Here is a 25,606-nt window from a genome sequence, read left to right as displayed (position 1 = left end):
AGCCCATAGACTCACTTCCCTCATACCAATAAAACATCAATAATCTCCAGAGCTGAAATGCACTTTGCATTGGAGGCATAGAGCCGTCTGATGACTTTTAGATATCCTGGTGTCTAATTATTGATTGGCTCTCCCTGTTTGGACCGTACAGTAGAGCTGTGAGTCAATAATCCTCCTCGGCACTGTTACCTGACAGTTTCATTGGGAGCAGAAACTAAACGAGGAATTGAAATGATCAGAAGCTGCAGGATTGTCAGAGTTCCCTCCTGCTGCAGGGTGTTTGTTTTTTTTTCCTAGAAAAATCAACAAAATGCAATAGAAAATGCAAGTTTGAGCACTTTATTTACAAAATGTTAAACACAATAAAATATAACATTTCAATATCATTAGGGTTTCATAAATTTATGGATATCCAACCGAGTGGAATAACAATGGAAGACAAATAAAAAATAGCAATGGACTACACGAAATGACATGCTGGTGTGTATAATATTTGATACTTCGATAGTCTACGTTTTGCTTAAGGTTTGACACAAGATTAACCATGGACACATAGTGGTGTTTATACACTATAAAATGCCCCATTTATCCCAGATTTACAATTAAAAATGCTCCTTTTCAACAATACACTGCGAGTCATAGCATTTTCAAACCCTGTTTGCCAACACTTCCAAGTGCACTGATCTGTCCAATCTTACAAAAAAAAAAAACTCCACACTTATAAATACTCGCATATAAACGATAAATAATGTGCAATACAAAAGTAATTAAATAATAAATAGGCTATATGCTAGTACGAAAGATTATTCAACATAATAAAAAAATAAATAAATAGGATGCTCGTGAGGAAAATGAGATCCTGACAAACAGACGAAAAATTTGCCTAAAAGTCCTTCTCTCTAAAGATGAGCTTCTACTTTCGTGATCTACAAGACTTACCTTCAAGTAACGGCATGAAATATTCAGTCAAAACTGCGCATTGCACTTGATAAAAAAACAAAAAATAAAAACGGAACAACTGACAACCAGGCTAGTCTGCCTCTGCGCATCCCCAAATATTCAAGAGAAATGGACAAAGCTGTATTATTTAGAAAATAATTACACAATAGCATTAATAGTAATATCAATAATACTGTAATAATACACACGACTCGCTCGGAGTGTAGTTATTAGACTAGTGAGGTAATAAAAAGAGCGCAACATAATTTTGGCACACACGCGCGCGCGCACACACACACATACAGGAACCACATATTACAAATGCGTGAGTTTAGGCGCTTCCTGAATCCTTCCCTGAGACGCTTGGTGAGAGGTGAGGTCTGTGTATGTGGGATGGGGATCACAGGGTCCATGATGGTGGTTTCCTGGGATCTGAGCGGCACAGCTGTAGTCCACACTGGTGGATGAGGGGTGGGGAAGATGGCCGAGGTTGAACATAGGGCCCGAGGCTGGCATGGAATCAACAAAATTCCCACCCACATAAACGGGGCTGCCTTGCAAATTGGCGTTGGCAAAGCCGCCGTTGCTCTGCATGCCGTGCTGTTCGTACTCGGAGCCCGGGTACCTCTTCTGTTGCGGGATGCAACCACCCAAGGGTGCCGTGTACGCGGCCAAACCGTACATGCTTTGCTGGGGTTTGGCGAATGACGGGGGCGAGGGCGCGTCATAGCTGAGGCTGTTCACGTTTTGGAGCTGGCCAGAGTATCCAATGTGATTTGGGCCACTCAGCGGCGGGCTTCTATCCGGGGAGTGTCCCAGGGGAGAGTGCGCGAGCCCTTTAGACTTCTGGTCCTTTTTGTATTTCATCCTCCTGTTTTGAAACCAGATCTTTATTTGACGCTCGGTGAGATTTAACAGATTTGCCATTTCCACTCTCCGAGGGCGACAAAGATACCGGTTAAAGTGAAACTCCTTCTCCAGCTCTACAAGTTGTGCGCTGGTGTAAGCAGTTCTGACCCGTTTGGACGCTGGTCCCGGTGGGCTCTTTTCATCACTCACCTCACCTGCAATGACAATAAACAACAGCATCTTCACGTTTATGAGCCATTTCAATACCATTATAGTCTAGCAAACTGTAAGCACAACAAAGCACAAGGCCCAAAAGCCCCCCCCCCCTCCACCCCTACTCCCACACACACACACACACACACACACACACACACACACACACAGCTCTCCATCATGATTACTACCTGCAGTGGTGCAGTTGTTGCTCTTCTGCTTTGAGTTCTGCCGGCTCTCCTTCATCCAGGGGAATATCTGCTTTGTGAGGACTGATGTGGTAGAACTGGAAGCGCTTCCGGATGGAGATTTCTTCTTCTGGGATGCAGAGCTGTTGGGGCTGGGAGAGGATGCGGACAGTGGAGGTGCTTGCTGCTCCACAATACTCGTTGCCTGGCTGCTGCTGCTGCTGCTGCTGCTGCTGTTGCTTTGACTGCTGCTTTGCCGCATACAGTCTCCGTTCAGGTCACTGTCTTTGAGAGTTGGTGGCCGGACAGCAGAGGTCTGGATGGGACACACTGTGCCCTGGTAGTCATTCTCGATGTTAGAAGCAGGGTAGGATTGATGAGCGGGGCCATAGTTGTAAGAGTCTGGTTTGGGGTAGGTGTAGCCTCCAAAAAGTCCAGAGTTATCGTAGTATGTTGCTTTCTGCATTTTGTTAATTCAAAGCCAATAATCCAGAGCAGCTCTATCCAATGGCATGGGTGTTGTTTATTCACGTGATTGGTCTTTCCCACCGTAGCTCCAGTCTGTGACCTATAAAAGAGAAATATATCAGATTCATCTGGGCACACATGAATTAACTTCCTCAACATTACTTCAGATGACTGCGTGAGATTCGGGGTTTGGACACACAAGTTCACAATAAACCAAGAGACTCTCTTCCTCTCTGCTCTGCACAAGATTCATTCTGCTATAGTGCAACAGCGGCTATTAAATTAGAAATTACCAACTGCCTCTACACTGTCTATAACAGTGATACATGTCTCAGGCCACAGAATCGAGCCGTGTGTGACTCATTTCTGGCACAAAACAGTTAAAGTTTAACTTACGCTAAAAAGGACCCTCTGGAAGGCTTTACGAGCCCCTCAGAAATAAGCTGAATCAGCATTTGACACACACAAACACACAATACCCTTTTCACTAATCACAAGGCCTGACAAAAGCCCGTCATGCATTGTTCCCTGTAGCAGAAATATAGCCCACCAAGGCCGAGGCGCACATGCGTTTGAATCACATGTTTACGCACACAAGAAGGCGACGCTCATCGACGCCAGGCTTCGATATTAATGTTAATATCACAAATGTAGTGGGAGTGTCTGGAATATGTGTGTGTTTGTGTGTGTGTGTGTGTGGGAGAGAGAGAGAGAGACAGAGAGAGAGAGAGAGCTGTGTTTCGTTTGGCTGGGTGGGGGTGGGAGTAATATTTGATATTTCATTAGTCTTAACTCATGTCACAACCTATATTTTGGGTTGCTAAGTCAGTATCTTCCTTCTGCCTCATTCATGAAAAAATGTACCTTAAAATGTCTGCAGATATTTTAGATTAAAGCAGAAATAAGACAAATATTCTAGTGGATTATTTTATAAACAGACACATGTGATTAAAGAATATAACAGATAAAACAGCATTTTAACAAAGTTGAAACTAAAATATCAAAGGCTCTGTACTGTATGCTGGTGGCTTGAGGAGGTGCAGTCTGCGCCGTGCATAACAATTGCACCTGTCAGTGTGGACCGCGGCAAAATTTATGACCGCAAATGTTAAACGGCCTCAGAGAGGAATGAAAAGCAAAACACTCCTCAAGACACGAAGCCCTCAGAAGTGTAAAACTAAGCGTAGGAGGAAGGCAAGGGAAAGAATTTCATACTCGGCGACTTCTCTCATACAGGGGCTCGGTTTATAAATGATGCCTCGTGGCTGCGCGCGAGTCAGCAGCCAAAACACCGAGGTGAAAGAAAGACTGGAGCTGTTGCTGGTTTAAAAAAAAAAAAAAAAAAAAAAAAAAACTGGCTGGGAATATTGGCGATGGCTGCAAAATGTGGAAATCGTGGGATAAAGTGGTGAAATTCCTCTTAATTTTACGTTTTTTTTATGTGCATGTTTATTAGTTATATTTCAGAAGAGTGTGTGACTGTAAACGTGTTTAATGCATTTTTCTTTTTTTGTATTAAAATAACAAGTGTGTTGTCACTCACGAGGCTTTGTTGCAAACAGCAGGAAAAGGACACGTTGAAATGAGATTCAAACCTGCGCAAATAATTACACGTAGAGGCTCAGTTAAAAGTCTAATCATCCCTCATGTCTGTTTTCGTGATTTAAGCCTCCAGTGAAACACCGAGAGCGTTAATGTGCAGCCTAATAACAAATCACCCTTTCTCCTTGTTAGCAGTTGGCTCTGTTGACCACTCCCTTTATTAAAGAAGTGTTACTCACCGAAATCTGTGCAAATCTCTTTTATTATATCCCTCACGCATTCATCACTGCTCCCACCTCGACCTGGAAGAAAAAAAACAAAAACAAAATACAAATGTATTCTCATTAGAGATTTGTTTTGCTCTTTTTTTTTTTTTTTTGAATTGCAGCAATGTGCGGGCCTGAAATTAAATAGAAACATAAAGATTAACACCAGGCCCAATTATATTCACACTTTAAAAAATTCAATCAAAAACGATTGTAATTAAATATTCAATTATAAAATATCAAGTAAAAAAATCTAATTCATATGATTCCTGGCCGATTAATATATATTTTTGCACTGTTTAATTTAATGAAACTGGAAGACTTGAGAATTAAAGAGCACATATGAGAAATAGATTTTTTTTTTTTTTTTGACTGCCTGCAATGCTTGTGAAAACTCCTACATCTGCACTTTTGCACAAAGAGCTAGGCCAAATATTTAGCAGTCATAAGCTTTTTTGGGTGACCTTTGGGTCATTCAGCACTAAGTCAAAGTTTAATGAACAACGAGCAGTTTGGCTTCAAGTAGACTCAAATTCTCAACTAAATTCAAAGCAGCTTTTCAGCGGTGACTGAAACAAGAGGAGAAGATGCTCGACCGGCGGCGAGAAAGAAAAGAAGAAAAAAAAAGATAGAAATGAAACCTCAGAAAATGTCGGTAATTTGCTTTCACTGTGAGTGTGAAAACAACCACTGTTCTCCTGCTTGTTTGAGGATATTCACTTTAAAATATCATCATGGAGATTTAAGATGCCTTCGATGTGGATTATTTTTTGGTAAAGCTGCTTCGATATTGTGCTCCTGAAGTGCTTTTGCGCACACTGAGCTACTAGTCGCAGACATGGTCCTCTTTTCAAACAACAGTGTTTTTCGCCTACGCGTTGTTACGGTAAGTTTGGTTCACACAATAGGCCGGACTCAATATGGAGTGTTATTATCCCACTTGGTCGTTTGTACTCGTTATCCCTTCAAATTCTGTTTAGATTCCACTTTAAACAAGCTTTGGAGGCGTTTTTTAAATGTTGGATAATTATATCTTGCAGCAGCTGATAAACATAATGTTGGACCTCTGCTCGCTGTTGTTGGTCTGTTTTTATTCCTGGAGAAAATACGGGCTGCTCACAAAATGCTAAATTGCCTTTTGCAACATAAAAAAGCTGCTTTTTTGTTGATATCTGTAGAAATTCAGCCGATTAAGCCGCAAAAAAAGACGCACAACCAGGAGAATGTTGTCTGTAAAAATGTAGTGCACATAAATTAAACTGTAATACATTGACAAACAGATTATAACCAAATAAAATAATCAACTTAATTATAAGTTTTTATTGTCTTTACCACTCAGGCCTTTGATGTTTATTCTTATAAAGTCTAGTCAACACCTAAAGAGAAATATATTCACATGAGTTACAATTAACCAAATACAAGTTAGTCAGAAAGGTATCCAAATAAAATAGAAGTATTTGCCTTTTGTCCTTGATCACTTTCCAGCACGCTAATCCTTTAAAACATCCAATATGAATTCATGTATAATATAACATTGCAGGTTAACAAAGCCATACAGTTGAAACCACATAAATCACGGCAAACGCCACTGTGACGATAAGACAACAAATTAATGTGATTTACGATCCGGGAGTCAAAAAAGAAAAGTTGCTCTCCTACTTTTTCCTTCGAGCCGGCTTTCATCGAAACGTGAAATCAGCTGAAAAGTGCAGGACAGTTCAGACTCAATCTGTCGATAATATTTGGACGCGTTTTCCCCAACAAAAAAATTATCAATCTGCTTTTGAGGAGATGGCTGTGGTCTCCATATCCGCAAGCTCGCCGGCGAGAAAGCCACATTAACAAGCATCACCTCCTTGAATGGAATAAATCACATATATTTCCTTGCATCATATTAACCCGTGGTTAAAGGTTGCATTCTGCCATGCAATTGCTTACCTGTGAATCAATTCATCATATACAGGTTCCCCCTCAGTCTCAGTTCCTTTCCACGCAGTCTCTAGAATAAATCCTTCACCCTTTGTCTGTAGACAATGCTGTCCTAAACCTGATCTTGCTGTTTTTCAGACATTTCCATATACCAATGGAGACAGTATTCCCGAAAGAATGGAAGGACTCGCATTCAACTACCAATAAAAAGCGAACAAGGTATCCTTATTCCTGGAAAAAAAAAAATCCCTGGTAATCAATCACCCATTGAAACATACATGCATTCAGAAACGCACAGGCCTATACAGATTTGGAGCTAACATCAGGATTTTTTGGGGTGTTTCGGAAGCTTTATGATGACAAATAAAGGCGCTGCCTTAAGATACAAGCATATTTGTTCACGTGATTGTTCTCTTCTTCAACCAAGCCTTTACCTCACCAATCCATTTTGATAAAGGGTGGCGTTTATTTCCTCATCTGAACTGTGTGAAAATGTTGCACTGCCTATTTTCTTTTCATCTCCTGCTTACATTGCAACTCGCCTGCATTTCAGCATTTAAACACAGGCTGAAATGCTTGTTGTTACGGCGTTAATAATAAAGATTTACACATTATCATGCTCTATCAGGGCAGGGGTTAAGCTATATTATCTGCAGTGTGTTTTGCGTAAAAAATGATCTGTGCATTTTACATGTTACAGCAGCTTTAAGCTCACCAGCATTTTGGAGATTTTCACAAATAGAAACTATCAGGAACATCACAGGAAAAGCTGTAAAGTTGGCTTATAACGCAACACATGCAAGTATTTTTTTTTGTTAATAATACTGTTTAGTCGCCCAGTAGCTCCATTGATGTGGGATGTGCATTTTTAAGATGATTTATTACTTATTTTTTTTCTTCCAGCTGGGACTGGATTGTATTCAAATAAACCACATTATCATCTTTTGTTTGTTGTGTCTGTCTCTGCTGAAACACAAAGAGTGAGATGGTCGTGTCTTCTCCTGCATTGTTTTCAATATCTATCACAGAAAATAAAAACATATATTGTTGTTGGTTTAATAGCTAATAAATAAATGCACCGAGAGAGAGAGAGAGAGAGAGGAAGCAGGATGGGTTGTGAAGAGGGGGATTTGGAGCCGCAGAGACCCGTCGGCTGGTTCAGCGGTGGGTTATCTTTGAAGTGAAGAAGGGGTTCAGGACTGGTAGCGTCGCAGCATATGTTCAGAGGGTAATAAAAGTGAAAGATTTACAGTTTTCGCCCGGCCCCCCAACAGCCTCGCACCCTTTCAGGAATTACTGAGAATGATTTACAAGGAGGCAGAACTGTCAAGCCTGTCCGAACTTCTACGACTGTCAGACATCAACATCAAATCTTCCCTCATTAACAATAAAACAGTAGAAATCGACAGTAAACCAAAGCAAAAACTGAACGTAAATTTTCTTATATTGAAAAGCTCCTCTGTAAAGATATCTTCATTTCTAATTAGCAAACAAAAACACAACAAGTCATAATTTTAATGTTGTGTATTTGGAAAAAATATGTAGTTATTTCTTAAAATTTTAGACAAAATTAGTAAAAAATCAGAATTAGACTGTTAATAAGGAATCAGTGGGCCCTGTGCAGGGGCCACTGTCCGACAGAGCATTTATTCACAGCGAGCATCCATAAATACATGTCACTGCCCTTTACTTTTTACGATTTATCCTATCAATCCTTTTCAAGATACATGCGTAAACAGCAAACACACACATACACACACACACATACACACATACACAACAAAACAAAAAAAAAATCAGCCTTTGCTAAAAAAAATATAAATAAGAGACGTGCATACAGCGACTAGCCAGATACAAATTCTGCTCAGAGCGCACACATCAAAGGGAGCAATTTATCAAAATATCACGACATTTGATATCGTCATTTACCAGCTCGGGCAACATGAAAAATGCTGAAATATTTACCTACCCAAGCATCCATCGGTTCGGATGTGTTGCTAAAGTGCGGGGCTACGGTTGCGCCGGGTATCGGATATTATTTTCTTGGGGGATCTCTTCAGTTTTCAAGTCTGATAGAGTCCTTGCGATTAATGACGACGCCGTGTTTCTAGGGGGACGTGCTGCATTAATTATTTAGACAATCACGTGGTCGAGAATAGAGAGCGGAGTGGTATAGTCTCTGGATTATATCTCTGAATGCAGACAGCGCACTTTAATATATCTTAGGGGGGTTGTCTGGCACGGAGAGGCTTCTGCGAAAACAGCTGGAAATCAAATATGGCCGGATGGAGAGCAACGACGTTGTATTCCTGCACTGGGTGCAGTGTCATTGAAAATGGCACTGCCTTTGGCTCCCATTTATTGCTGTTCAGACATGTAGGTCAGTGTGGCTACACACTGCACGGTGTGTAGTAGGCTGCTCTGACCTGATAATTGCTGGTGAGAACTATGTTATGATAAATATTTATACAAATGATGTTTTTATGGCCAAGAGTTCAGACAAGTCAGGTTATGATATTAAATGGCTCTAAAATAATAATTAATGAATAGCAATCAAAAGGACTAATGTATATTAGGTAGGTTAGTTGTCCAATTGTGCCAATCCCCCCCCCTCCACCTCCCCCTCCCCCACTCCTCTCATCTCCCCCCCTCTCTCTCTCCCTCTCATCCTCTCTTCAGCATCTATGTGCAGATCATTTATGGCAGGATGGTGGATTGGTAGCATCACTTTGTCTCAGCTTCTCTCTGAATCCAAATGACATACGCTTGTATTTCACACATACACACACACACACACACACTCGCACGCACACAAATATATAAGCGCGTGTGCACGCCTGCAGGGACACACGCGCTCAGCGGGGATCAGATTGTGGTCACCGGGGATGAAAACATTGCTGAGTGTGTGACTGTAGATTGTCTTTCCACATGTCTGTTAATGCCCATTTTTGTTTGGATGAGAGTTGATTGTGTAGTGCGGAGGGGGGTCGAGGGTCAGTATCGCAGAAGTTCATCTCTAATAAAAGCATAACTCGTGATGCACGAGGGGGTTTCATATAATAACCCAAGTGGTCTTTCTCATGTGTGCACACATGCTAAAACAGCAGCAACTACTAAGTGTTGCGTACTTTGGTTTTGGAGCAGGACCACCACCTCTGACCAAGTTTTTATTTCAGTTTTGAGTCCCACTGGGCCAGTAAACTCCACTTGTGTCTCTATTTTGCAATAAATATCTCACTTTTAAGAACCCAAACAAGATTTTCACTGCACAAAATTCAAAAGATTCATTAAGAGCCTAAAAATTTCAACGAGGATGTTTTTACGCAAAGCATGAGTTCCTTTCGATAAGCGCTAATGGCTGAAAATTAAGTCACGCCAGGTTAAAAACTCGTTCTTTATCAGTTTTATACACAAACTTCACTTATTCTACACCAATAACTAATTTATACTCTTAGATTTTTATACTTGACAGGAGAACAGACTGAGTTTACCCAAGCAGCGCACATTTGGTGCATTTGTGGATGTTTGGTAAAAAGGCTCCATGTGGCTTCACGTGCTTGTTACCACTGAAGAAAAACTCGCTTTTCCCACCAAAAGTGATTCTTTTTGTAAATGGCGCAACACCAATGACCCGAAATAACAAATAACCACATAAACATACGTAATAAAAAGCATTTTTTTTTCTTTCTTTTTTTTTTTTTTTTTTTTTTAGATTTGAGAAGCCTCGGCTGGCAGATGGGAGCAAATTTCTTCAAAATTAAAACGTTTCTCGGGTGAAGTAAAGAAAAAATCTCGCGACAAATTTCTTTCTGCAATCATTTTAAATGCATAGTCAGTAGAAATCTTTATTTTTTTCCAATATACTTCTCACATCTCAATGCACAGTACAAGGTAAAAAGCATGTACAAAAATAAAACCAAAAAGATTGCATATTGACATGAGGAGACAAATGCACATATCAGGACCTTTCTGGGGGCTGCGCCGGATATAAATACAGTTAAAACACGTGTAAAACTATTGAATCCACGCAATGACTCTTGCTTTGAATGCTTTAGCTTTTCTTTTTTTTTTGTAAGTGTGGAAAACCCCTCTGAACCAAAGCGAGAAGCGCCTGGGAGAGAAAATGCTGCTTGTCCGGCGGGTCAGGGGTGTTGGGGTCAGTCCTCGCGGCTGAAATGTGTCCCCTGGATGAACCTGCCACTGCTGCTTTGTCGACCTTCGGTTGAAATACCTTTTCAAGCCTCTCATGGTGAAAACTTCAGAGAGAGAGAAGACCTCCAAGAAACTGTTGGAGCTTCTGGGCTTTTTTTTTGTTTTGTTTTGTTTGTCCGAAGACAATGAGGGTTTAAAACAAGAAATATCTGTCTTGTGACGTGAAAGCCCCCCTCGGTAAGCTTGGTGTAAATGGAAAATGATAAGATTCCCACATGAACTAAGACTAAACTTTGCATAAAGCCATGCTAATAATGCACAAGAGTTCAAACATATTTTAGATTAATAAAAGTCCAACGAATAGTTTTAATTAAATTTGTATGTGTGCTATAGGCTACGAAAATTTACACTTTTTTTTATTTTTAAACAAATAAATAAGGACGCAAAAAAAAATCGTATCAAGGAAAATAAACAATTATCCTCCTAAATATTCTGGATTTGATTATTTCCGATGAGAAACATCCAATACCAATTCGGTGCCATGCAGGAACAAATGATCTTTCATGAAAGAGTTTCAGATGGCATGAGAGAGCCTCTTAAAATGTACACTGTTTACAAAGATGTCAAAAGAGATTTATAAGGGCACTCGGAATAGTATGCACACAGGAATGTTCTTGATTTTTGGGAATAACATTTAGGCTAAGAAAATTTTAAAAGCTTTATTGTACAAAATAAGTTAAAACATACAAGTCACGAAGAAACGTGTAACTGATATAAAAAAAAAATCAACGGGATATTTGCAACTTACGAAAAGGAGGTTGAGTTGTGTTTGACGTTCTGTTTCTTTCAAGTATATATTTATATGTATATATAGCCTATATTGTGCATTTATTATGTAGTTTCAATGAGAGTAAAACTGAAACAACATTTATTGGTGTGTGTGTGTGTGTTCGTGTGTGTGTGTGTAATTTGAACGAATGGCTTCCCTGTTTTTGAATAAAGATATTTCAATCTTTAAAAGCAGCGTGAATCCACGTGAGAAGAGCAGAGACACTTTGTTTAAATCCATGAAATGTCCGCAGAGAGGGGGGATGATGATGATGATGATGATGGGGGGGTAAACGTCCAAAAAGAAGAAGTTTGTGTCTCTTTGAGGAAATTAAAACAAGCAAGAGAGGCTCAACTTTCAAACCTCTCAGTTATAAAGACTGATTGATTTTCTGACTCAGCCTTGAGTCAACACTGCTGGGGTCATTTTTTTGTTAAATAATAATAATAAAAAAAAATAATAATTAAAAAAAAAGGCTAAAAACGACATCAGCCCATGCAAAAAGTCAGATGCAACCTGTGTCTTTTTTTATATACAGTTAATTTCTAAAGATATGACACCCCCTCCTCTCTTATAATGATGTGATATCAGTCTGGTTATCCTTCTGGAGGCTTTGCAGATGGCTGGAGGCTGGTGTAGATCTGCCCTTGGTGTTGGGTAGTTTGTGATCTTTCTTCCATTTCATCCGTCTGTTTTGAAACCAGATTTTGATCTGCCTTTCGGAGAGACAAAGCGTGTGGGCGATTTCAATCCGTCGCCGCCTGGTCAGGTACCTGTTAAAATGAAACTCCTTTTCAAGCTCCAAAACCTGCTGCCGGGTGTAAGCTGTTCTGGACCGTTTGGGCTCAGGTCCTGTGTAATCCGGGTTCACTGGGAGAAAGAAAACAAACCAGAAGAAAAAAGAAAAAGTCACCAAATGGACCAATGCAGCTTGCAAGCAAAAACAATACAATGAGGACTGTCTTGTCTACCCGGGGCGCTCAAACTTTAAGGAAATTCACACGGAAGCGAGAGAAGGAGAATAAATGACAGATTTCAGCTGAATTTAGATGCAGCAGATTTGCTGCAGATATAAGCACCATTACAACCGGTCAGTATGTGTTTTCAGAAGCTTTGAGGACCTCACCTAGCGGCCTATTTCCTGAGCTATAAAAATTTATGACTTGTGTAATTGGCGAGGCCTTTCAAAGACTCCCATAAATATTACACTGAATGATTTTAAACTACAGGTCTCAGCTGGTCCAAAAGAGAATTATAAGAGCAAATCTTACCAGTTGTTACGTGGACTTTCTTCATCCAGGGGTAAACTACTGCAGGCTGCTTGGCTTGTATCCCATTTTGGCTCTTTGTGTTTTGCTGCTGTCCACAAGTCCGGGGTCCGGCCACTTGGACCGGGGGCCCCTGCTCAGTCTGTGCGTTAAAGGGGCTCGGGTGGCTGGGTCTCTCGTGCACATGACCCCGTGGCTGCACTGTGGAGTCCTGCACAGTGTTGCAGCTGAAGGGCTGCTCCGTGTAGTTTGACCGTGGGTAGATCCCTGGATGCTGAAAGTCTGTGTCCTGCGATGGACTGAAGTAGTCCGAGCCCTGCTCAGGTATATAGTTATTTTGTGAATATTCCTCGCAGGGAGGAAATTTAGGATCCACATACTTAGAGTTCACCATATACGAACTCATGGCCATTAATTTCTGAAGGTAGAAAATACTAATTTTTCTCGAGTTGTCTTTTTTTCCTCCCTCCATAAAGCCCTCCTACTTGGTGTCAACTGAATAAAGTTAGCGAACCATGTGACCAGATCGGCCAATAGAGGTGATGCTGGTCCATAAACGGGTAAACATACAACTAAAGGCAATTTAATCTAACTTAAGATAAACCCAAATTAGACTCTAGTGGAATAAATAAACTTCGCCCTCAAACATTTGCATGCACATTTGGAAAATACAAAGTCATGCTGAAATAAAAAGAAAAAATACACACAACAACATCTGACTTGAACCTCTGAGCTTATATTGATGTAAAAATAATTCAAAGAAATAAAAGAAAGGAACATTGGAACACTAGCTGAAGACTTGTGGTTGTTTTATCCAAACAGATGTGAAAATAGATCAGTTCCTGAGGCACTGCTCTGACTTGAAGGCATGGTGTTCAACAGAGAAACCAACAAAAGATACAAAAAGCCCCTTGGCATAAAAGCAGGGAATAATGACTGAGGACAATTGATGGAGACTGTCTTTGTCAAGGAGGGGTCATCCAAAAGTTACACGAATCTCATCACTTCATCTGCTCCCATCCCTTTTGAAAAAAAAAAAAAACTGTCTCAGGAGCCTATTGGCCAGCAGCAGCAGCCTCTGGGAATCAATAAGAACAGACACGACTCACAGGAGAGAAAAGCTACAGCTGTGAGTGTGTGCTGTGACTTATGTATTTGATCCCAACACCAAATAGAAAACACAGCCTCCTTTTTTTTTCCTAATTATGTTGATTTCCATGTGTAACATTTTGGATCAGATTCCCCTTTTGAGCCCTATAGAGTTTCAACATGCCTAAGCTCCACTCTTCATGAAGAATGTGGTGTTGTCAGATTTACTCTCGTGCACAAATCAACACTGTCACTGTAGCTCTTGACAGCACATCAGGAACCAGACGCCTAACAAGATGGCAATAAGTCAATAAATCGAAGTTTTTTCATCGACCATATACTCCCCTAGAATCGAATCTGTGACTCTGGTTTCATCACACAAATTCGGTTCTACAGGGTATATATAGACGACGGGAAGCGACACTGCCCACTTTTTTTAGCTTCATAACCACAGTAATTTATTTGTAACAGTCAGTATAGATATAAATATCACAGAATGAATGCTGCATAAGGAAATGAGAAGCATGCATCAGATCTGAAGAATCATTATAATCGGATATGTCTTGTTTTATGGAAGCTCAGCTATTTTTTAAATTCTTTTTTTTTTTTGCTCTGTAGGATTAATATTTTCTCTGCTACAATCATCTTCCTTTGCAGTTTATTATGAGCTTTGTGTTGTGCGGGTTTAAAGCACAACTGGTCACACAATAGATACAAATGTCAGGTCTGTCACAGCTTCTCACAAAAAAAAAAAAAAAAAAAGAGGAGCTAAACTGTCTTTTTGCCCAGAGCATTGCTGTCAATTTCAGCTGCAAACGACAAGAAAAAGACAGTGAACGAATTATCAGTCAGTAAGTCTGGCAGGTCTTCTTCAACCCACCACAGTCCCAAGTTCATAATCAAACAAAAAAGCCTCTTTAAGAGAGTATAATCTTTAAAACTGTCAGCTCAGAATAAAATATAGGCGCTTTTTTTTTCCAAATATAAACTCACCAGCAGATAGCCAGTTAGATAGTAGCTGGCTAATACTCAAGATCTTATCACCACATGTCCAGAAGATGAGGCTCGAGGCCACGGAGGTCAAACTAAATCATTTACAAAGTTATCAAAAAGTTCAATTATTTTCGCTGCTGCTGACAGCTCAAAGGGTGCAAAAGTTTACCAAATCCTCGTAAGCCATTAACTCACCACCATGGCAGCCACTGCAAATCCTTCTGAAATAGCCTTTACAAATGAGTGAAGGCTGTGAATGGCTGCTTTATATATATATCTGAACAGAGGCACCCCGGGAATGAAACCAAATTATATTAATATTAGTTATTATCAAAATATGTGGGCCAAAATCAAGCAGAAATATAATTTCAGTGTGTTACATCAGCCAGAAATTCTTATGGGACCTGCGTGACGCTTTGAATCGATTTCAGTCAGATTAAAATGATGAAATTATAATCTCAGGTTTTATTTCATGGGACATTTGTTTTGTTGTTGTGGTTTTTTTTTTTTTCTTAAAGCACAGTGGCCAACATTTGACACATTTCAGTTCGAGAAAAGCCTGAAATAAAGATGATTTCTTCTTTGATAAGAAATAAACATGTGAACATTTTTACCTGCTGGTTATTTAGTGGATGATGTGTGAAGTGGTTTGATATAATGTCATATTTTGGCTGCATTTCAACATTTTCAGGTTGAACTACACTGTAAAGTAACATGAGAATAAAATTGAAAATGAAGCTTTTCGTATACAGACTTTGTCATAAAGCAGCCATCATCTTTACTCTGCAAATAAATTAATAAAAAAAACAGCAAAATATTCGTTCTGGCTGCAGGTAAAAGTCACACAACAGAATCAGTAAAAATGCATTTCACATTTCAGTATTTGTTAGACAGCCTGACCTGCCTTTCACCTTGCCCTGCTAGTCCTTCAGACGGGTCAAAGCCGAGATACACAACAAAAGAATGATAAAGTCAGCGTTTCCTGGCTGCTTGTGTTAACTGAAAGCTCAACTGGTTCAGCTTCAGTCTTTTTTTCATTACATTTTAGGAGCTTTTTCCACCAAAAAGCTCTAAAACTGAGCGTGTGAGCAGCAGAAAACAGAAGGCCTATTTAATCTCATTTTCGGGCGAAGTCAGGGCGCGTTTTTTTTTGACTGACAACAATAGAAAATAAAGATTTAATCATCCCAATCCGTCGAATTTATATAAAAAAACATTTTATGATTATTAGGTTTCATTTCTAGGAATGACTGAGGAAATTAAGCACATAAGGCCTACAGAGGATATGCATTAGGCCTATAGTGACTATAGGCCACATCATGTGAAAAATAGAAAACAGCTGTTATTGTAGTTTCCTGTGGTAAACTCATACCAGTATGCATAAAAAACATCTTATACTGTTAAACTAATAATGTATGAAATTCTAACTGACGGATACAACTGAAAACAGCAGATTTGTGATGGAAAAAGAACTCGTATTGTTTTAATTAGGCCTTTTAGAATAATTCACCAAATTCTCCAATAATCTCAGAAAAAAAGATGAGTCTGGTGACCGCAGGTTTAATTGTCCGTCTCCAGGCAAATAAGCAGCCCAATGCTATCAGCTAACCCAATCATACAGCAGCCAATCAGACCAGCAAGTTCAGTAACACCATCCAAAAAAAACGCACCGATTGAGCCTTAAAAGGTCTTTATACCCAAAACCAATACCAAGCAGTGTAACAGAAGAGAACCCTCACAGCAGCACATCATCATAACTATCTCTGGCCCGAGCACACACTCTGCTGCCGCTTTTAGAGGCAGGAAACAGCATATACTAGTCTGTGACATCACACGCCCATAGCTCCAGCAATTGATAAAACGCAGCTTACCACAGAGACCGCAACACATGGCGCACCGCGGAACAAACGCATCCACGAAGGAAAAGTCCGCCTGGTACAGCTCCCCGCCAATTGAAGCTCTATTCCAACCCATCTGGACCGTCTTACTAATACACAATGAGAATTATATTTTGGCTTGTCAAGTCCCAGGCCATAAAACAAACTTTAATGGCATCACGTGTTTCCTCGCAGCCATTCACAACACCGCGCAGGCCCATAAATAACCCTGAAAGTTGCACTTACTCAATAACGCCGATTACGCTGCTGTGCATTAAGGAAAAGTCGTAGGAATGAGGGAGCTGGGAGGCTTTAACAGTGTCATGGTTGAAATGGGAACAGAGGTGCACTTGGACAACATAAAAAAATAGATTTTATTTTATGTTGGCATTGTAGTAATGTGCATATTTCAGTCAGTCAACCAGTAACAAAGTATGTCACTCTTAATAACTGTGTCTTTGCTCACTAGAATTAATATTCTCAGACTGCTTTATGGCCTTTTCTCAAGTTATATTAGTCAATAGTTTTAATTCATTTCAATGCATTTTGCTGAAGCCGTTTGACCTCTAAAGTGTTAACAAAAACATGATACATGCATCAATGATCTGTGCTCAAATACATTTTTTTTAAATCCCCAGTGAACCTGCCACAGTAAGACTGATGTCATTCATTTATCCGAGCCAATCCCAGAGCGCACAGCATTTTTTTCTTTTTTGCTCCTCCTCTCCTTTTCTGTCCAAACTGGACAGAGCAGATGATGTTGAGGTTTGGGTGGCTGCTACTGTGGAGCAGGTACAATAAAAGGGGAGGGCATCAAATCAGAGGCTTGTCACTTTTTTTTTTTTTTTTACATGCATGTCCCATAAAAAGGTTATTTCCCTGTGGATGATCTGAGGGCAAAAATATCCTGTTTGGCCTCCAGGGTGTTTGAGAAGAAGCAGGTCCCTACATTGATCCTACTGTTTGAGAACATATTAGCTGCTAAGTTGTCATATATATTTTTTATTACCTAGAAATTAAATCTAGCAATTTTACTTTCTGCTACACCTCTTTTTGTAACTACAGTTCTCAAGAAGCTCTCAAGAGAAAACGTTGAAGCTGCTGCTGTCATTAAAGCATCTTAAACTGAAGTGGTTGTAAAGTGTCCATTGTGTTGGCTGTACAAGATAAATAAATGAGAATAAACAACAGTTTGTCTTTCTGCTGGTGCTCTGTGATACACTTCATGTGGTTTGTACAGAACGCAAACACATAAACATCCCTCAGTAATAAAAAAAAAACGAGTACCTCATCTCATGTGTTGCCTCACTTAGCTTATTACAGCTGCAGCAGCCTAAAAAGGGTGACTTTTCTCACTCACAACTCCCCCAAAAGCACTTTCAAAAACGAGCTAGATCATGTGACCACGTGTCTCAGCCAATCACAGAGTCCAGGAACCTGCTGCTGGATGGGAGCAGAGAGGCTGACTGTTGGGCAACAGCGCCTTCTGCTGGCTTTAGACGGTCTCCCCCTTTTTCCACTGCAAAAAGTGTCCATCTATACAAACAAGTTATTTCATCCAATCCCATAGTTTATATCATAAAACTAGTGACACAGGTGTGCAAGAAGGCTGCAGGAAGTGCACTTTTTTCAAAAGCAAATGAGATTAAATTAATATTTTGTTGGACTTAATGTTTTTTGACGCTATAGTTGACTGATGAGCCTTGATTCAAGATATTTTCACCTTCCTTAAACAGATTAAATTGGATTAGTCACATAAAGAATCATATAATCCTTTTGCATATTTGTCTCCCTTGGTTTGGGCAATTAAATTGGTTATAAAGACTGAGCATGAAACTGAATGCTATGCTTAGATTGGTATATTTTTCACTGTTGATCATATTATTCATAGTAACGCACTTGAAGGAAAATAAACGTGTTGCTTTTGATAACAATGAAAACATATAAATGAATGAATCAATTCATCCAACTAACGAAAAAAAATTATATATATATATATACACATAAATATATAAATAAGAAAATGAAAGTAGTATACAAACACAGCTTATTGTACCTTGTTAGATTCCCTACGGCTTGTTATAAAGAAACATTTGTTTACAAAGGCTGTCTGTGATGTGACCAGAAGACATTTCTGCGGGTGATTTAAATAAGAGTGAAAAGGGGAAACCACATCCAGTCCGTGGAAACTGCAATCTGTTAAAATGTGTGGAGGCCTGCGGTCAGTTTCCACTTAATTACAGACAACAAACACATGTAGAATATGTAAGCTATGTGCATAGTCAAATTAACAACACTGGCTGAACCCCATCTCATTTTCTCAGGCTTCTACTTGTGTCTGTCTTGCAGGGTCCATTTTGCCGCATTGCAGTAAGGTTGTAAATACTTTCGCAGCTGCCTGTCAGGCCACAGTGAAATACTGTCTTTGTTCAGTTGGCCCCATCTCCAGGCAGCTGAAAACAGCTATGAACACTGAACTTCTCCCTGCCAGGATTGCATATTCTGGATATAGCAAAGCAGATTTGTTATGCGTCGATTATTGTGCAGAATTTAAGCAAGTGCTCAGTGTGTGAAAAGCAGCAGATTACTGCAGGTTTTATAGCAGCTCGAGAGATGCAGGATTATATAAATTGTGTTCAGCGACTTTTGGGGAAAACTGATGAATACAAAACAGACTTTTCGACATGACATATGCTGCTTCAAACTAAATCGAAATGAGGAATATTCAGTTAAATACACGAAGCACTTTTCTGATTGGAGGAGAAATTACTGCATCAAAAAACTGCTGCTCAAACCTCTCAGACGCCATCATCACTGACTTCAAACACAAACTATATGTGTGCATAAAAACACTTCAAAGTCACCAGCCAGAATAAATACATTCACAAGATACATTAAACACTGTAAAACTATTTCATAATCAAAGTTTCTTTATTTCTAATCAGATTATCTTGGATTCTTGCAGCATGGTAGCATGCACATTATCATTTCTGAGTTAATCAACAACCTTCTCTTCGTGTTAAGTATAAAAAACTATTTATATCATATCAGTACATCCAGCAAAATCACCAAATTACCTGAGAGTCATTACCTTGCTGCTAATTTACATGACTAATGAAACAGGAAGCTGTCAGGCTTCACATGCAGACACACACACGCGTAAATGAAGTCCAGTATCACACAGAAAGCTTACCTATAGAAGGGAGGTAATCCATGTTTATTCTTTGAGGTTTACCTATGCTCTGCATTTTGATAAAGCTACGAGGAGCCGGTGTTGCTCTGCGTGAAGACGTCTGTTATGGAGAAAGTTGAAACGATCCTCTTGTCATCCAGGAGACCGAGCAGCGCAGTGCCGCAGATATGTGCTGATCAGACGTTTATGAAACGAATGACTGGCAATTTTTTAAGAGAACCGTGGCGTATCGGTTTGGGCGCCATAGACGCAGAATGCAGTGGGAAAAAAATCGCCTGGGAAATCAGGAAAAGAGCCATGAAGACGTTTGCCTCTCACACATGACCAGTGGCATCCAATGACAGGCGATGGAGGCACATAAAAAGGTCTATTAGGCCTACCAAGCTGTAAATTGTCCCTCTCACAAAAAGGAATTTGGACTGCAGCAATTCTCCCCATCTTTGCGCATATAGAAGCCCCCGCCATGTCCTCTAGAGAAAAACAAGAGTTTGTTCCTGCTACTCAGCCATCAAATGTTTAATCTAGAAGCTGCAGTTTGACTGCCGCCTTTTAAAACGTGTTAACCTCAGCAAGATGCAAATTTCACAGATTAAAAGAAAACATTAGATTGGACAGAATTTATACATTTTTGTTCGACTTATGGCAAAATGATGTTGATGATGCGATGTTTACTTTGCTCATAAAAGCTGAATGATTGACAAAACATTTCTGTTTACCCCCCAAAACATGATGATTTATTTCTTTTTAACATTTAAGGGTTTTATTGTGTTGAACAGAAGCTTTTTGCACCTCTGAAAAGGACGGAGAAATTCAATGTTTCTCTTTTCCTTTTTGTTTTTCAGTGAGCGGTCTGTGGAAAAGCTGTTAAGTTAATGTCACATAATAAAACCAGTAAGCTTACTGGGTTTAAATTACGTATACTTAAGTGGAAATAAAAGGAAATTAATTTATCCTCGTTAAATGTAGCCTAATACCGTCAGACTGGCCTTCTCCGTCTTGATGTTTGGGCCTATTTATTGTTCTAGGTGTGTTTTCAGCGGATCTGTGCTGCTGCATCGACTTGTCTCCACAGATTGTGTACTGGAAAACGATCACGTTCATCTGCAGTCTGTAAGACGCCCTTAAAAAGCTCTGTTGTTATTCATATGAAAGAGAAATTATTGTGATATCAATATTTTTTTTTTTTCACACCATTAACCTTCCAGATTTAAAGGCGTGATTCTGCAACTGCATGCAGTCCATGTGAAGCATATTTCTGCAGCAAGAAGGAATTTCTTTTATTTCAGTGTCGTTCATCTGGTGGCATGCCAGAGTCAGCACTGTGCGATTTATAGTCAGACTATGGCTCAGTCTCTGGTTTCCTGTCTTATTGTGTGTGTGTGTGTATGTGTGTGTGTATGTGTGTGTGTAATGCAAGAGATCAGGATTTGTAGCATTACACAACTATGACAATATTGCAACTCTATAGTCCATTGGGAAGAGGTCATTCTTATTCATTCTTGAGAGAAAGAAATATACGGATGAGCATCGCCTTAGTCTCAGTGTAAAGATATAGGACCATCTGTCTGTTCATTCTTCTTACATGATGTTACTGCCTTTTATTTTACTTCACCGTTGGTAAGAGTCGCCACGTTGCACTGGAAGAGAGGTAAAAGTATGTGAATGATGGAGAGCCAAAGGCGAAAAGAGAAGCTCACAAGGACCATTTTCTTTGATTAGAGAAAACAAATGGTGTTTGATTTTATTTCCCAAAAGTGAAATAAATACATTTTATTCATGAGAGGAAACTAGACACAGCCAGAATATACCTTCCACTGCTTTAATCCTGTATTTCTGACTGCTATCTGCATGCTATTTAAAAGAAAGATAAATATAGTCTATATAAAGCATGAAGTGGTGGTGGTGGGTGGTGGTGGTGTGTGTGTGTGTGTTTGTTGGGGTGCGGCGCAGATCAAGTTAGTAGTGGAAGTAATACACACAGCCACACCTAGATGACTAATAAAGATGCAGCAGCTCGCCAGAACAGCGACACTCTGTCTGCATATTAATTCATGGGTGTGGAGGGCTCGTCTTTCTGTCTATTCTCACTTCTATTCTAATTTATCTCTTCAGCCAAAAGCCTCCTTTCATATCAGATAAGTCATCAAAGACAAACATTCATGGAAATCCAGTAATAATCAATAAATTAGCTACTGCATGTGTTTTTATATTTTCATATCATGACTGTTTTACTTCTGAGAAAAATATTCCAACTAAAAATATCATGGTTATTAAAGTAAGTATCACTCTATATAAATATGACATTTGATATGTTGTGCTGCGCCAACAGGGAAGTAGACTTTAGGCTCCTGTAATGTACAATTATTAAAATCTTGGTTCATTATCATCATCACAGAGCTCTAGTTGCTCTTCCTGCACCACCTTGTCCTTGAAAATTCATCCAAATAAGCACAAGCCATTATGTTGCAAAGGTAAGCCTATGATTTGATGATTTACATCATGTTTGTTAACTAACTAACTGCGTTTCAGGGCTGTATGTTCACCCAGTTCTGCTTTTTGGATTCAAACCCTGGAATCAAGTATCAGAGTGTTGTCGCAAAGAAAAAAGTTAATGATTATTATCCATCTATGCACCTATCAAACATAACTAAGGTTTTTGGGGTTTTTTTTTTTTTTTTTACATGCACACCAACATTTCAATTCCTTTAGTGAGCCAACAGACTCACTGTAGGCTGTACACCACATGATTCAACACGTACTGTTGAGTTTATGACGTTTAAAAAACCTGTATTCATTTTCTCTGTTTTTTGTCTAGAATTAAAAACAAAGGAGCGTCCAGGTGTGACGTTATGCGTCACAATTCACTCTAAAATGAAGGATACCTGCCGGTCAAAGTGCGTCATCTTCCTCAATTGCTTTACATTTATTGTTACTTTCCTCGTGAACACAAACAAGCAGGCTGGAGACATTAAACAGTTAATGGTCTTACACCAAAGTGTTTGTGGGTTGGATTAGAGACACAATGTACGATCTATTGGATATAAAGTCCCCTGCAGGCTTGTCAAAGGGGATTGCTGAAATATGATATATTGTCCCTTATATGCATTTTCTCTTATTTGACTTCGAAGGACGTTTATTGTTGACCCTGTTGTGGAAAAGCCCGAGCATTTTCCCCAAGTGTGTTCCCAGTCGTTTGGCTAATTCCCACAGCTCTGATCTTAACCTACATGCAGCCTCGACAGAAATAACACCGGATAAAGAGTGTGGATATGGAGCAGCAGAACATCTATGGGCGTAACATGACTGCATCTAATGACAAGAGTGAAGCTAACCCCTCTTATGGCCTGTAAGGAAAAGAGGAACATGACTATCTATAACGGTACAGTGAGGATTACTGCATGAAAATGGGGATAATGAGAGGAATTCCCCCTCTCTGTGCATGCCGATATGTTAAAAGATATATTTCTCCTTATCAAAGAAGCGGTCAAATACACTTATTGTGCGCGTGTAAACAGCGTGTAATCGTGCATTTTCAAATAAAGAAGCTGAACATTGTCAGTTTGAGGTCAGAGGTCACCTCATTCACCAGGCGATTTTGATTATAGGCCACTGTACTCATCTCATGAAGCCAAGTGTATCAAGACTCAGATAATCAATTCAATATTTTTCTGTTGCTACAATATTGTGCTCAGAGTGCTGGCTTTCAGCATTTGGATTTTTTTTTTTTTTTACAACTGGGACCCTCATGACAATCATCACGTTTAATGGCGATGACTAAAGTAATGCTGACGCTGACTCCTGAGGACACAGAGCAGTATACACTCAGGGAGGCGCCTCTTATTCTTCCTCTGCAGACTGGATCCAAACACAGCAGAAAAGAGAGAGAAAAGTAGGCTGCTCTGGGCCGTTTTCATCAAGTATGTCATCGGTGTTTAAAGCTCGTATAATCTGTTATACGAGCTGCAAGTGAGATAAATGAACAGCGAGAATTGATCAGCGGGGTTTTTGCGTATCAGATAATGGAAAATCAGAGGACTTCGGGCCTTAAGTGTGTCTATGTTACTCAGTTTTGGAGTCACAAAATGCCAAATTGTTGCCCATTTTTAATCCCTCTTAGCTACAGTTAATTAGTGGTAATTGTATGGATTTATTGTATGGAATGCAGTGGACTGTACCACTCACAAAGACAAATATATATATATATCTATTTGGGCTATTTTCTTTCAAACATCCAATATAGAATCACCTCTAGACTCTTTTTTATGTCAGGGATTTGGAGGGAAAAAATCCACATTTTATGACACTGGTTAAAATATCAACACTATTTGTATTACTTCACCATACAAGGATAAAATAAAAGGCACCTAAATTTAAAAAATATTAAATACATTGGATACATTGAGTTCTGAGGCCTTTGCCGGAGAAAGTTTAAAGAAATTCATTTCTGAGGGCAGATAATTGTTACTACTGTTGTTTACGGCAAACGAGGACGGACTGAGACTAATAAAAACCTTCCAGCCTTTTTATTAACCCTTCTTAACAGTCTAGACGAAAATAACCTTCCCTTTTTGTTTGGATGTGTGACAGACTGTTGAATTGTGGAATCTGAAAGTTGCCACGATTAGACTAAACAATCTGCACACCAACAACTGCAACAGGCGAGACAAAAATATGAATTTAACTATTCCCAGATATTAAAGGAGTGTCATGTTCTTGTTTTGTTTTTTTCCAATACGAACAGCTTCCACGTAAATCGGGATGGTATCATTATCATGGCCTTCATGTAATTCTTAGAAAATCACAATCTGAAAACTTATAATTTTACATAAACTATTCTAGGGTTGTTTTTTTCAGATCTTTTTTAAACATGTTGTTTCCTCATCTAAATGAATGAATCCATGAACACATTGATTATGGTCTGGCTTATGCATGTGTCGCTATAATTGAGACTAAAAGAACAATATCGCCCTCTAGCGCTCTCGTTACTTCTCCAATAAAGCTCACAGCTCCAGCAAAGCTAAACAGATTGCATTTAGTTCTGCATATTTCAGGATTTTTTCCATTTGATTTGACCGGAGCTGAAATAAAAACATTATAATTCATATGTTTGCAACAAGAACAATAATAATTTGGAGGAATTTAACCGGAAGAGTGATTTGTTTCCTCTGAGTTTGTATAAAACAGAATTATGGTTTATATTTCAACATTAATGAAAGCGAGGCTGAGTTGGACACCAGTCAAAGTGAAGTTTTTTCCCATCGGTGGGAAGTGGAGTTGATGAATAAACGTGACCATTAAGGTGGGGGTGATTTCCTCTGAAACAATTCATCGACCAGACACCCTGTGGAAAAGTGTCTACATGCTGTTTGTCAGCAACAGACGCAAACGCCCAAGAAAAGGAGTTTCAAAGGGGAGTGTAATTACTGGCCAGGCTCATAAACTAATTTAGGCCAGACGTCTAGCCATTTCTAAAGCTTTATTGGACCGCGTTTCTTCCTGCTTTAAAGTCATTATTCGTACAAGTTGGACAATAAATTGGAAATCCGCGCAACACCTCTCCTAATCGTAAACACTTTATTACTCGTTCATCTACGTTTCAAATGAAATCCACTGTTAAAAAAAGGTGAAATTTAACATCACAGTATGTAACCTCATTTAGGATTAAAGGGCGATTTAAAACCTTTTAATCTCCTCACATGCGTTTGTTGCGTGTAGAAACTATTTAATTGTGACTGCGACTGAGCGACATTTTACGTTGTATTTCTCTTTTATGTGCCTGCAAGACAATGCTCAGGAGTTAAATTACTTTTA

At 39.4% G+C, this 25,606-nt stretch overlaps 2 protein-coding genes across 2 annotated transcripts in view; both read right to left on the bottom strand.

The window, feature by feature from the left end:
• Positions 1 to 331: 331 nt before the first annotated feature.
• The window catches only part of hoxd3a (homeobox D3a), a 69,322-nt gene continuing 44,047 nt past the window's right edge, over positions 332 to 25,606 (bottom strand). Inside the window, exons 3-5 of the mRNA XM_067603592.1 lie at positions 4,439 to 4,501; positions 2,193 to 2,757; positions 332 to 2,003 (exon numbers count right to left, since the gene is read on the bottom strand). Of these exons, the coding sequence (XP_067459693.1) occupies positions 1,255 to 2,003; positions 2,193 to 2,655 (1,212 nt within the window). The 5' untranslated portion in view covers positions 2,656 to 2,757; positions 4,439 to 4,501 and the 3' untranslated portion in view covers positions 332 to 1,254. The remainder of the gene's footprint in view (positions 2,004 to 2,192; positions 2,758 to 4,438; positions 4,502 to 25,606) is intronic.
• On the bottom strand, positions 10,028 to 14,060 carry hoxd4a (homeobox D4a). The gene is made up of 2 exons (XM_067603598.1): positions 12,647 to 14,060; positions 10,028 to 12,245 (listed from the first exon to the last, which is right to left on the bottom strand). Exons 1-2 carry the CDS (start codon positions 13,113 to 13,115, stop codon positions 11,947 to 11,949), a joined length of 768 nt encoding a protein of 255 aa, XP_067459699.1. The 5' UTR covers positions 13,116 to 14,060; the 3' UTR covers positions 10,028 to 11,946.

This window comes from Thunnus thynnus, chromosome 11 (assembly GCF_963924715.1).
Source record: "Thunnus thynnus chromosome 11, fThuThy2.1, whole genome shotgun sequence".
NCBI classification, from domain to species: Eukaryota; Metazoa; Chordata; class Actinopteri; order Scombriformes; family Scombridae; genus Thunnus; species Thunnus thynnus.
Note: the sequence above shows the minus strand (reverse complement) of the source record. Positions and strands in the feature narration are given on the sequence as shown.